At 43.9% G+C, this 14,389-nt stretch overlaps 1 protein-coding gene across 2 annotated transcripts in view; it reads left to right on the top strand.

Annotated features, from left to right (window-relative positions):
• LOC137299531 (protein strawberry notch homolog 2-like) overlaps positions 1-14,389 on the top strand; it is a 160,728-nt gene that overhangs the window by 124,028 nt on the left and 22,311 nt on the right. For both annotated transcript variants that reach the window (XM_067968340.1, XM_067968341.1), the window contains 6 exons: positions 6,556-6,686; positions 8,748-8,879; positions 9,613-9,748; positions 10,394-10,506; positions 11,713-11,784; positions 14,199-14,298. In XM_067968340.1, the coding sequence (XP_067824441.1) occupies positions 6,556-6,686; positions 8,748-8,879; positions 9,613-9,748; positions 10,394-10,506; positions 11,713-11,784; positions 14,199-14,298 (684 nt within the window). The remainder of the gene's footprint in view (positions 1-6,555; positions 6,687-8,747; positions 8,880-9,612; positions 9,749-10,393; positions 10,507-11,712; positions 11,785-14,198; positions 14,299-14,389) is intronic.

The following is a 14,389-nucleotide window of genomic DNA, read 5'->3' as shown; positions in this document are numbered from 1 at the left end:
TGAGAATGAAGAGGCTGGCGAAGACTCTAAAAATTTTGACATCGAGAATCAATAGCCCCAGCATCTCAGTTTAAGTGCTGGGAATGCACCCACCCATAACTTCCAGCGCTGACCCCCACCAAAGTTTCCGGGGTCATGGGGAGGTCACCCAATTGAATATTCCGTGAACACATCTCTCTACCCTGGGAGGCCACAAAACGTGGCAGAGTTTGATGCTGGTACTCCCACCCTCTGGGAACGTGCTAGAAATGTCCCCTCCGTAAGGGGATTGAGAGGTTTTTTAAAAAGTTACCCACCAGCTTTGGGGCTCTAGGCCACGAATCAGGCCTAGACCCCCAGATGGGCCCCATTTCTGCCATTCAGTGGACCAGTATGCCAGTCCCCGCTTGATGTACTGGCCCTTCCATGCTCTACCAGGCCACAGGAACTCCTAGCCTGGAAGTCCCTACCACCAGTCCCTCCAACGCTCTGGATTTGTTTGGGGTGAGCAGAGGCTCCATTCCTTACAAGCCCCTGTCGAAACTGCCAGTGAAGACAGGGACCTGGATACTGTCTTATGGCAGATCCCCTATATTTATCGCAGGAGTCTGCCGGACTGACTGGATTTTGATGGCCCCTGTGAACATAAAAAAAGAAAAATATAGAATAGTTAGAAAAAGTTAAATTCAAGAGCAAGAGTGAGGAAGACAAAAGCATTATATTTAATAGTCCAGGTAAATATATTACAATACACACCTTATTGCTGTAATATTAGTATTATTTGTAAAACAATACCAGTTGACTCAGGTTACGGGGCTTTTGTCAGTCTGAAGATTAAATAATGGATTGACTGGGATATTGTGCACAATTACTACAGATAGAAAATTGTGTAGTCAGAGTGTCATGGAATTTGACTACATTCCACTTGCCATACAGATGAGAATCTTTGAAGTAGTATGCTAAAGAGATGGGGTGGTAAGTTTGTTTTCCGGCATAAACTGCACACACCAGAAGAGTCTGGCCCAAGGACCATCCGAAATTTAGGTGAGCTGCCATTGACCGTCGCTCCTCCAGAGGCAGCTTGCCTCTTTGGTGTCCTCCAATTTTGGCAGTGGCCCTAAGTTGAGTACTGGGGGAGGTCGAGGCCGAGTTTTTTTTTGTTCGTTCATGGGATGTGGGCCTCGCTGGCGAGGCCAGCATTTATTGCCCATCCCTAATTGCTCTTGAAAAGTGGTGGTGAGCCGCCTTCTTGAACCGCTGCAGTCCGTGTGGTGAAGGTTCTCCCACAGTGCTGCTAGGAAGGGAGTTCCAGGATTTTGACCCAGCGACGATGAAGGAACGGCAATATATTTCCAAGTTGGGATGGTGTGTGACTTGGAGGGGAACGTGCAGGTGGTGTTGTTCCCATGTGCCTGCTTCCCTTGTCCTTCTAGGTGGTAGAGTCGCGGGTTTGGGAGGTGCTGTTGAAGAAGCCTTGGCGAGTTGCTGCAGTGCATCCTGTGGATGGTACACACTGCAGCCACAGTGCGCCGGTGGTGAAGGGAGTGAATGTTTAGGGTGGTGGATGGGGTTCTAATCAAGCGGGCTGCTTTGTCCTGGATGGTGTCGAGATGCTTGAGTGTTGTTGAAGATGCACTCATCCAGGAAAGTGGAGCGTATTCCATCACACTCCTGATTTGTGCCTCGTAGATGGTGGAAAGGCTTTGGGGAGTCAGAAGGTGAGTCACTCGCCACAGAATACCCAGCCTCTGACCTGCTCTTGTAGCCACAGTATTTATGTGGCTGGTCCAGTTAAGTTTCTGGTCAATGATGACCCCCAGGATGTTGATTGTGGGGGATTCGTCGATGGTAATGCCATTGAATGTAAAGGGAAGGTGGTTAGACTTTCTCTTGTTGGTCATTGCCTGGCACTTATCTGGCGCGAATGTTACTTGCCACTTATGAGCCCAAGCCTGGATGTTGTCCAGGTCTTGCTGCATGCAGGCTCGGACTGCTTCATTATCTGAGGGGTTGCGAATGGAACTGAACACTGTGCAGTCATCAGCGAACATCCCCATTTCTGACCTTATGATGGAGGGAAGGTCATTGATGAAGCAGCTGAAGATGGTTGGACCTAGGACACTGCCCTGAGGAACTCCTGCAGCAATGCCCTGGGGCTGAGATGATTGGCCTCCAACAACCACTACCATCTTCCTTTGTGCTAGGTATGACTCCAGCCACTGGAGAGTTTTCCCCCTGCTTCCCATTGACTTCAATTTTACTAGGGCTCCTTGGTGCCACACTCGGTCAAATGCTGCCTTGATGTCAAGGGCAGTCACTCTCACCTCACCTCTGGAATTCAGCTCTTTTGTCCATGTTTGGACCAAGGCTGTAATGAGGTCTGGAGCCGAGTGGTTCTGGCGGAACCCAAACTGCGCATCGGTGAGCAGGTTATTGGTGAGTAAGTGCCGCTTGATAGCACTGTCGACGACACCTTCCATCACTTTGCTGATGATTGAGAGTAGACTGATGGGGCGGTAATTGGCCGGATTGGATTTGTCCTGCTTTTTGTGGACAGGACATACCTGGGCAATTTTCCACATTGTCGGGTGGATGCCAGTGTTGTAGCTGTACTGGAACAGCTTGGCTAGAGGCGCAGCTAGTTCTGGAGCACAAATCTTCAGCACTACAGCTGGGATGTTGTCGGGGCCCATAGCCTTTGCTGTATCCAGTGCACTCAGCCGTTTCTTGATATCACGTGGAGTGAATCGAATTGGCCGAAGACTGGCTTCCGTGATGGTGGGGATATCGGGAGGAGGCTGAGATGGATTATCCACTTGGCACTTCTGGCTGAAGATGGTTGCAAACGTTTCAGCCTTGTCTTTTGCACTCACGTGCTGGACTCCGCCATCATTGAGAATGGGGATGTTTGCAGAGCCTCCTCCTCCCGTTAGTTGTTTAATTGTCCACCACCATTCACGACTGGATGTGGCAGGACTGCAGAGCTTTGATCTGATCCGTTGGTTGTGGAATCGCTTAGCTCTGTCTATAGCATGTTGCTTCCGCTGTTTAGCATGCATGTAGACCTGAGTTGTAGCTTCACCAGGTTGGCACCTCATTTTTCGGTACGCCTGGTGCTGCTCCTGGCATGCTCTTCTACACTCCTCATGGAACCAGGGTTGATCCCCTGGCTTGTTGGTAATGGTAGAGTGAGGAATATGCCGGGCCATGAGGTTACAGATTGTGGTGGAATACAATTCTGCTGCTGCTGATGGCCCACAGCGCCTCATGGATGCCCAGTTTTGAGCTGCTAGATCTGTTCTGAATCTATCCCATTTAGCACGGTGGTAGTGCCACACAACACGTTGGATGGTGTCCTCAGTGCGAAGACGGGATTTCATCTCCACGAGGACTGTGCGGTGGTCACTCCTACCAATACTGTCATGGACAGATGCATTTGCGACAGGTAGATTGGTGAGGACGAGGTCAAGTAAGTTTTTCCCTCGTGTTGGTTCGCTCACCACCTGCCGCAGGCCCAGTCTAGCAGCTATGTCCTTCAGGACTCGGCCAGCTCGGTCAGTAGTGGTGCTACCGAGCCACTCTTGGTGATGGACATTGAAGTCCCCCACCCAGAGTACATTTTGTGCCCTTGCTACCCTCAGTGCTTCCTCCAAGTGGTGTTCAACATGGAGGAGGACTGATTCATCAGCTGAGGGAGGACGGTAGGTGGTAATCAGCAGGAGGTTTCCTTGCCCATGTTTGACCTGATGCCATGAGGTTTCATGGGGTCCAGAGTCAATGTTGAGGACTCCCAGGGCCACTCCCTCCTGACTGTATATCACTGTACCGCCACCTCTGGTCGGTCTGTCCTGCCGGTGGGACAGGACATACCCAGGGATGGTGATGGAAGAGTCTGGGACGTTGGCTGAAAGATATGATTCTGTGAGTATGGCTATGTCAGGCTGTTGCTTGACTAGTCTGTGGGACAGCTCTCCCAATTTTGGCACAAGTCCCCAGATGTTAGTAAGGAGGACCTTGCAGGGTCGACTGGGCTTGGTGTTTTGCCGTTGTCGTGTCCGGTGCCTAGTGGTCTGATGCCGGGTGGTCCGTCCGGTTTTATTCTTATTATGACTTTTCGTAGCGAGATTTTACAACTGAGTGGCTTGCTAGGCCATTTCAGAGGGCAATTAAGAATCAGCCACATTGCTGTGGGTCTGGAGTCACATATAGGCCAGACCAGGTAAGGGCGGCAGGCTTCTTTCCCTAAAGTATTACTTGCCACTTATCAGCCCAAGCCTGGATGTTGTCCAGGTCTTGCTGCATGTTGGCACGGACTGCTTCATTATCTGAGGGGTTGCGAATGGAACTGAACACTTTGCAATCATCAGCGAACATCCCCATTTCTGACCTTATGATGGAGGGAAGGTCATTGATGAAGCAGCTGAAGATGGTTGGACCTAGGACACTTCCCTGAGGAACTCCTGCAGCAATGTCCTGGGACAGAGATGATTGGCCTCCAACAACCACTACCACCTTCCTTTGTGCTAGGTATGACTCCAGCCACTGGAGAGTTTTCCCCCTGATTCCCATTGGCTTCAATTTTACTAGGGCTTCTTGGTGCCACACTCGGTCAAATGCTGCCTTGATGTCAAGGGCAGTCACTCTCACCTCACCTCTGGAATTCAGCTCTTTTGTCCATGTTTGGACCAAGGCTGTAATGAGGTTTGGAGCCGAGTGGTCCTAGCGGAACCCAAACTGAGCATCGGTGAGCAGGTTATTGGTGAGTAAGTGCCGCTTGATAGCACTGTCAACGACACCTTCCATCACTTGGCTGATTGAGTGTAGGCTCATGGGGCGGTAATTGGCCAGATTGTATTTGTCCTGCTTTTTGTGGACAGGACATAACTGGGCAATTTTCCACATTGTCAGGTAGATGCCAGTGCTGTAGCTGTACTGGAACAGTTTTGGCTAGAGGTGCGGCTAATTCTGGAGCACATGTCTTCAGCACTACAGCCGGGATGTTGTCGGGGCCCATCGCCTTTGCTGTATCCAGTGCACTCAGCCGTTTCTTGCTATCACGTGGAGTGAATCGAATTGGCTGAAGACTGGCTTCTGTGATGGTGGGGATATCGGGAGGGGGCCGAGATGGATCATCCACTCGGCACTTCTGGCTGAAGATGGTTGCAAACGCTTCAACCTTGTCTTTTGCACTCACGTGCTGGACTCCGCCATCATTGAGGATGGGGATGTTTACAGAGCCTCCTCCTCCCGTTAGTTGTTTAATTGTCCACCACCATTCACGACTGGATGTGGCAGGACTGCAGAGCTTTGATCTGATCCATTGGTTGTGGAATCACTTAGCTCTGTCTGTAGCATGTTGCTTCCGCTGTTTAGCATGCATGTAGACCTGAGTTGTAGCTTCACCAGGTTGGCACCTCATTTTTAGGTACGCCTGATGCTGCTCCTGACATGCTCTTCTACACTCCTCATTGAACCAGGGTTGATCCCCTGGCTTGTTGGTAATGGTAGAGTGAGGAATATGCCGGGCCATGAGATTAGATTGTGCTGGAATACAATTCTGCTGCTGCTGATGGCCCACAGCGCCTCATGGATGCCCAGTTTTGAGCTGCTAGATCTGTTCTGAATCTATCCTATTTAGCACGGTGGTAGTGCCACACAACACGTTGGATGGTGTCCTCAGTGCGATGACGGGACTTCATCTCCACGAGGACTGTGCGGTGGTCACTCCTACCAGTACTGTTATGGACAGATGCATCTGCGACAGGTAGATTGGTGAGGACGAGGTCAAGTAGGTTTTTCCCTCGTGTTGGTTCACTCACCACCTGCCGCAGGTCCAGTCTGGCAGCTATGTCCTTCAGGACTTGGCCAGCTCGGTCAGTGGTGGTGCTACCGAGCCACTCAGTGATGGACGTTGAGGTTCCCCCACCCAGAGTTGGGCCAGCAGCGGCCGGCAGTGGTGCTAAGTTGCTGGAAGGAGGACTCTGGCTCCACATTAAAGTACGTCTGAGAAAGAAACATACATTTCTGGTTGCGTCCTCTAGCAGTCTCTTTAAGGATGGCTGGTTGGGACGCATTTAGACCAAGTAATCCTGAGCAAAGAAGGCCTAGTGCTCCTCTGCTCGAGGCAGACAAATTTCCTTAATGGGTCCTAAAATAGACATTAAGCCACTCATTAACATATGCAAGGCACGTAACGGGGACACCTGAGAAAACACCCGACCCAATATGGGGTTGACATATTTCAGGCGTTCTTGCGATGTGGGACATAGCCCCGTGAAATTGGTCCTTCTTTCTCCAATTTTCCACTTGGAAGATAGGCACAATGAGGTCTATTTTCTCCCCCTGTGCTCCTACGATATTAATTTTCACCAAAATGGGAATCCTGGTTATTTTTGCAAATATAATTATATTTTTCAGTTATTTACCTATTAAATATAAAGCAATTTTCTGAATGCTGGCCTTTGAGCGGGAATGATGCAAATGAGAACACTTGAGTGTCATGTAGGTATCTTTAAGCAAAACCATTAGCGACCTTGAACGATTCTGATTGATTGACGCATTATTTTCCCCTTGCAGCAACACTAGATTTTGTAGAAAAAATGAAAGGGGATCTGCTGGCAAAGGTTGAATTACTAGGAAAAGAACTACCTCTGAACACACTGGATGAACTGATCGACTTGTTCGGTGGTCCTGAGCATGTGGCTGAGGTAATTTTCTAAGAATTTACATGTCTCGAATTGCTTTACTAGCTCTCCCGATGGCTTTATGAGTAAAGGCACTACCTGGTATGGTATTGAACCACACAATCCAGGAGTCTGAGTTAGCTGTCATCAACTAGAACATCAGTGGAGCACTACAATTGATTTTAGGCTAGGGAAGGGAAATCATTTCAAGTTTCTGCTCCTGATTACTGTCAAGTAACTCCTATTAGAAACTGCATGTATGTAGGTGTCGGATGAGGACAGCATTAGGTTTGGCTGTGATGTCCTTCATGGTAAAATAGCCTGCCATTGTTCACTATCTGGGCTCACATGAAAATGGCCACTGGCTCCTGTGGTACTGAATCCTCCAATGAATCAATGCTTTCAGGAGAGAAGGTAGAAAATTGGAGGCAGATTTAACCACTGTTTTTTTTCCTTCCTATTTTTTGCATCAGTTTTCTCTTCTGCTGTCCTGCTTGAGATTAGACAGTCAGTTATTTGACCAAGAATCTTGTCCTCGCCGTGCGTTGACACACATACAGCAGGGGTCACTGAATAGCATTCAGGCATGGGAATCCTAGCTGATTTTGCCAGTCCTAACCCAGGGACACTGAGGCCTACTGCCCCAATTATATGGCTCAGCTACTCACTGCCTTAACCAGCTGAGCCACTGGGGGAGCTTAACTAAAGTAAATAAATTACTTTCTTTACAAATGGACATGCTGTCAATCACATATACCTTTGTCATTGTAAGCACCCATAAAAACTGACTTTCTAGCTAAGTAAAATAATAAAATGTGTATAACTCCTTGTTATTGTACTCTGAATTCCTCTTGAAAGTCAACATGCTAGGGACTTCCCTATGTCCGGTTTTCAAAAATTAGGTGGGTACTTTCTGCAAAAATAAATTAGCTTTTTAGAAATCCATTCAATATGGTGTTGAATTGTTAATGTCAATGTAAGTGAAACGTTTACAAGGGACAATCTTGTGATGCAAATGTCAAACCTATGAAGTAATCTGATACACCTTCTTATGGCTCAATTAATTGAATTGAAAGAAAGAAGTTGGATAAAATGTAATTACAAATTGTACTTACTAATTGATCTTCATTGGTGTTGCACGTAAACACTCACAATTTGAAAAACAGTCAACTTAAGCAGGCCTCAGTGGCTGACACCTCTGATTGGGTTTTCTCATAAATTCAGTTCCGGGTTGAATTCTAGGTTCTGACTGGCCCTGCTAGTTGTTTAACAGATAATACCACATGGTCAGCACAGACCAACCAAAAAGCAACTTGTGACACTATACTCACACAATTGTGTATTCATAAAAAAGCAAAAAAATGTGTTATTTTCATTGTTTACAGTAGATGAGTATAACTTCAATAATATATAATGGCAGCTAAATTTTAATCAACAAACTTTTCTTCGGATAAGTATCAGTAAATTTTACACTATCTCATACTATTTGGCCATGAATGTGAGTTTTCTAATAAAAGAGTTCAACAGTTCTTTTATTCTGGATAAGACATTTACAAAAGGTTCCAATCACACAAAGATTTGTGGTGTAGGGGATTAATACACTTTTACTAGTAGGACTTGGATTTGAATTTATCCTCAGCTGATGAGATAAAGGACTCTTCTTTTTCTTGGCTGTAAGGATACTAAGTGAAATAATTATTGATCGTCTCAACCCAGTTCCTAGGCGGAATGAGTCCAAAACACAAACTGTCTGTAATTCAGACCAAATTGTCAGTCTCACTCAGAGTAGCCTTAAGAATAATTGATGTAGCAAATAGAAATGTCTCATAAGTGCAGTAGGGGGTGCTCTTCACAAATTAGGGTTAAGTACCTTGCTAGAGCAGAGAAGAGGGAGCTTTTCCCTACATCTGCCCTGTGAGTGCTTGATGCTGATACTAGGTGCAAAGTGTGGAAAACATTTTGATTGCAATAGATGTGTCTCATCCTGATGAGCGCAATATTGTCAAAGTTTTTTTTAAAACTTGTTGGTGTATGTAACATCGTACTACAAGTTGTTTTGTGTACTTAAATTATTAATTTTAATAGATGACTGGAAGAAAGGGACGTGTTGTTCGCAAACCAGATGGTTCGGTTTGTTATGAGTCCAGAGCAGAACAAAATTTGTCCATTGACCATGTGAATTTAAAGGAAAAGGAGCGGTTCATGAATGGGGACAAGGTAGCTTTATTTTTTATTATGTACAATTATGTATGTTAGGCCCTATTTCTCTTTGAAATAAATAGAGAATAAACATAGGGCAACATGTTGAAGCAGTTCCTGCTCCCAACCTCGACATTGCAGGAAAGCTGTATTTTCCTCTGCAAATTTTAGTGAGAGTAGACTTGTGTAAACAGCAGTGTAATACCACTATGAAGGATTGCTGCTATTCAATAATACATTCAGGACATTAGTGAAAAGATAAAATAACTTCTTGACAAGCACATTACTTACTCAGACACATTTTTTTCTCTTCCCCATGGGCACCATATATATTTATTACTTTTGTTAAGCAACGTTTTGTGTTTTTAAGGCAGTTATTTTTTTGTTCCATTCCAATCTGTACAGTCATCCTTTGCTACACACCATCTCTGACAGTTTGACAGTTCTCTGCCTATAACATAGGAAACTGGCTTCTAGGAGATAGACAAGACCAGCCAGGATATCTCTTCCTACTGTTTCCCCATCTCACTGTGGGGAAGCATCTGGCCTATGCTTTGCATCTTGCACCGCTCGCTCATCATGTAGGGGATCTCAGGTGTGATCCTATATCTCACCACTCTGTGATGCAGTGTGTTGGAACTTCAATATGTTGTTCTGGTAATATTCACTTTTATGGAGCAGGTACTTCTATACTTCTTTTCCAGTCGATACCTCTTCTAAAATTAAAATGAACTCTTTCTGATTTGTCAAGTTTGTAGCCATTATCTCTGAAGCAGCCAGTTCAGGAATTTCACTGCAGGCTGATAAAAGAATAAAGAACCAACGAAGAAGAGTGCATATGACCCTAGAATTACCATGGAGTGCAGACCGTGCTATTCAACAATTTGGTACGTCCCTGCAAAAACTCAACTATTATTAACGATAAGAAGCACAGAGTAATTGAAAGTTATTTTTCTTGTGTAATGTTGAAAACAGTGCCATTTTATATCTGAAAAAGGGATTATTATGTATAGATGTTGATTTGCCTTATTGACTACAGCTAAATAGCTCCAGGGGTTATGGAAGGTAGTCATATAAATTGATAAAATGTCCACAGTAAAAGGCTGTTATACACTCAAGGTTACTTCTGGTTCTAGGGGTAGTAGTTTACCAGTTATAGCCCCAAAATTGTATTCAGCATTTGTTTTATTTTGTATTCTTTGGTCTTAATTAAGTAAAGACATAGAAAAGTTTTGATCCATTTTGGTAGACGCTCAAGGAGAATATTTGTCTTTATTTTCTGATGTCAAACAATAAATAGCCTCTGCTTTTTGATCTCTGCATAATTTCTTCAATCCTCTTTGCTCTGTTGCCTGCTGACATTACTCACAGAAAACTATAACCTGTGGGCATCAGCTAGCAGGTATAAGTGAAAATTATTTTCTATCATATGATGGCCTTTTAGGCAATTTTGTGATTAGTATTTTAGCCCGAGATTAGAATGTGATTTAAATTGCAATTCTTCTGTGACTTCATTTTTGTTCTTTTTTCAGGTCGTACTCATAGGTCAAATCAAGTGTCAGCTCCAGAATATATATTCCTCATCTCTGAGCTTGCAGGCGAAAGGCGATTTGCCTCTATTGTTGCTAAGCGTTTGGAGAGTCTGGTAATCTCATTATTCTTACTAAGATGTAACGTGTAATTGTTACTACTGTACTTTGATTCAGATGGTTATAAGTAAAGTTTTTTTAAGCTTTAACTCCAGCTGAAATGAAGTGGGATCTAAACTTCAGTGACAGTTATTCTTTTAACTTCATTATTCACGCTTCTCCTTTTAATTACTGTAAAGGGTAAATTCAGCAATCCTGTTCAAGACAATTAACTGGGAATCTGCATTGGCACCTTATTTACATACAGTTCTTACAAGAAGGATTCTATGACAATCTAAGCAGCAACATAAGTGACCACAGAGTACTCGAAGCAGAAATAAAAACAGCAGACAACTGTTCGCTGATATTATCTGCAAAGTGTGGATGATTTAATGAAAGTAATGAATTCCGACTGGTGTTTGGTTCCCCTATAATCTTTTTATTCTTGTTTCATGGTATAGTAGTCCTGCACTTTTCAAATCATAGTATCAGTATTCCGGATTGACTATGTTTAACATCCCTGCCTTTCTTTTATTCACTATTAATAATATTAACTAGGAAATCTACAACCTTTGCAACCCTGATGTATTTTAACATAAAACTTAAAGATTCTTGAGAATCACTTGAGACTGTTTATTGGATGCATTCTTTTTCTTCCCCCCCGCCCACTCAAAATTTTCTCTTCTGACAATGGTGACTCCTGCTGAATATAAACTCCACTCCTTGCCCATGTACGTGACTATGAGTATCAGCAGTCTATTCAGTTGTGGGCAGCATCATAACCAAGCATCATTCTGTCCTCATCAGACTCCCTTATGCATTTGCTTTCCAGCAGAAGTCACTGGGACCCTTGCTGATTCTTTTCTTTCCCAATCTGTGGACACTGGCTAATTGTAGTGACCTGGATGAGATCAGCACAGACCAGACATCAATCCTTGGATCTCCTTTGATCCAAATGACTCAGCACCACATCACACAATGCAATTACCCAACTCAAGACAGTGTTCTTGCCTTGGTTACAAAAATAACAAAAGCTGTTTTGATCTATGTTTTAGAACTTTCAGAACAATTGTTCTGGACAGAAATGAGTAATGTCTGTAAAATCGATCAGACAGCAGGCAGTGAAGAGATATAAATGTCAATAAGTAATATAACATTAAAATCGCTTGGAATGTAAGTTTATTAGTTAACTTTTTAGAATTAAAAATCTGTTCTTTCCATAGGGTGCTTTGACTCATGGTGATCGAAGGGCAACAGAATCCAGAGACCTTAGCAAATACAACTTTGATAACAAGGTAGTATCTAACATTTCTCTGTTATAATTGACTTTCTTACCCCAGGCATCTGTAGATATAGCATATGGGGTGATCAAAAATGAAAGGTATATTCAGAGTGTGCTCCAGAGTTGGTTCGGAGCACTGTGTGCAAAAGTGAGATGCCACAAGCACAAATACACACAAATTAAAAATCAAGGAAGAACTTCAGGCACATCTGTAGTTCGTACCTGGCTGTCTTGTTATTGTATAGCGTAGACAGGATGAGGCTGAAATCCCATGAGAGTTCCACAACCTCTCACCATAACTCTGGACAGAATCCCCGGAGAACAGTGGAGTTTCCCATTTGTCTTGTAAGGGGCGTAACCTGCGTTCACCCCTTACATCAGCAACAACTTGCATTTATATAGCACCTTTACTGTAGTAAAACGTCCCAAGGTGCTTCATAGGAGCTATTTTCAAACAAAATTTGACACTGAGACACATAAGGAGATATTAGGACAGGTGACCAAAAGCTTGGTCAAAGAGTTAGATTTTAAAGGAGGAGAGAGAGGCGGAAAGGTTTAGGGAGGGAATTTCAGAGCTTAGGGCCTAGGCAGCTGAAGGCACGGCCGCCAATGGTGGAGCGATTAAAATTGAGGTTGCGCAAGAGGCCAGAATTGGAGGAGCCTAGAGATATCAGAGGGTTGTAGGGCTGAAGGAGGTTATAGAGATAGGGAGAGGTGAGGCACTGGAGGGATTTGAAAACTAGGATGATAATTTTAAAATCGGGATATTGCTGGACCTGGAACCAATGTAGGTCAGCAAGTATAGGGGTAATGGGTGAACGGGACTTAGTGCAAGTTAGGATCAAGGGCAGCAGAGTTTTGGTTGATCTCAAGTTTAGGGAGGGTGCAAGTTGGGAGGCCGGTCAGGAGAGCATTGGAATAGTCGAGTCTAGAGGTAACAAAGGCATGGATAAGGGTTTCAGCAGCAGATGAGCTGAGGCAGGGGTGGAGACGGACGATGTTATGGACGTGAAAGTAGGTGGTCTTAATGATGAAGAGGATATAGGTGGAAGCTCATCTCAGGGTCAGGGTTTGCGAACAGTCTGGTTCAGCCTCAGACAGTAGCCAGGGAGAGGGATGGAGGCAAATAATAGCCAGTGGTGAGGACTGCTTACGCCAGGAGTTCCAGTTCCTTTGGCACATTTGGGACCCAGCATATCCAGGAAAGTAGCTTGGACCCCAGAAGAAAAGGATTTTTTAAAAAATACATTTTTAAAGATTAGCTCTTTTATATCATGGAAACCAGGGCTGGGGTTCCCTTGAAAACTCCTCCTTCCACTATTACGTCCCTTCCAGGGTGGGCAGGATTCAGGAGTTTCGAGCTGCTGTGGGCAGACAGGGGACAGCGATGCACCAGAAGGGCGTTTGCACTGTGCTATTCCATACAAATGAGGTGCCCACCCACTGACCTCACAAACTGTGGCAAGGTTAGTGCTGGAAGGCACCAGCTAGCGCGATCTCGACATAACAACTGAGTTGTCAGCCTGTGGATTGTCAGCCCTGGAGTATCTTCCTTCTTTTCATCCGTGAAAATAGCTGACAAGTATTGAGGCAAAAGACTGACTGTTAACTGAGGCGAGCAGCAAAGAATAATGATTGTCTGATGTAGGATATCAGAAGACAATGGCCACCTGACCTTGGAGGTGCAAATATCTGAAAATAACCTATATACCATGAAGTGTTAATATGAAGTTTATAGGGATGTAATTTGCAGGGAAAAATAGGGGTAAAATGCTTATTTTTATTTATGTTTCTATATGTGTGCATGTATATGTATCTTCAAATTGAGGAGAATGTTTCTTGGTTTGCTGTTTATAATTTCTGAGTATATGTACTCAAAATTTCAAAGCAATATTAATTTGGGATTTTATTGTTTTCCATGTCAACATTTAAAACTCAAAATAAATGTAAAATTGTTTCTGTTAATAATATGATATAATAAACTGCTGTGCCACAGAGCTGTGAAATGTAGGTTTGTGCTTACAATTTTCTGTTCACAGCAATAGTCTCCATTTTGGTCAGGCCATAGGGAGAGGCATTTACCAAAGCCTGAGCACTTTTGTACTGGCAAGGAGGGAAGACCAGAGATAGTCTACTCACGCTACTCTCATGCACCTCCTAGTGTCTAGATTTGAAACAGCATTTATAGAGGCTTCAGACTGGGTTATCTTTGTGCTCAGACAATCATTGAGATTTGGTACAGGAGGATTTAAGAGGGGGAAAGGGGGAGGTAGCTTTTTTGTTTTAATTTATATTATCCAAATGTCAAATATATTATAATGTTTGGTAGAATGTATGATGTTAAAATGCTTAGCTAACTACCTAGTATTTGAGAAAAAATTATGTTTGAATCTTTTTTTCACTGATTATATTCTTCTTTTCTCACAGTATGGAACCAGAGCACTGGATAAAATTATTAAAACCATCTTAGGTCAGGTTGAAAATAAAGTACAACCACCAAAAGATTACGTTGGAGCTTTTATCGATGGTAAGAAATTAGTTCATACCCGGTACATAATTTGCATGTAACTTGCAGAGGACATTAACATATTTAAAAATCCATTGTAAGTGATTTGTTT

Source organism: Heptranchias perlo, chromosome 29, assembly GCF_035084215.1.
Source record: "Heptranchias perlo isolate sHepPer1 chromosome 29, sHepPer1.hap1, whole genome shotgun sequence".
Lineage (NCBI taxonomy): Eukaryota > Metazoa > Chordata > Chondrichthyes > Hexanchiformes > Hexanchidae > Heptranchias > Heptranchias perlo.
This window is presented reverse-complemented; position numbering and strand designations above follow the sequence as displayed.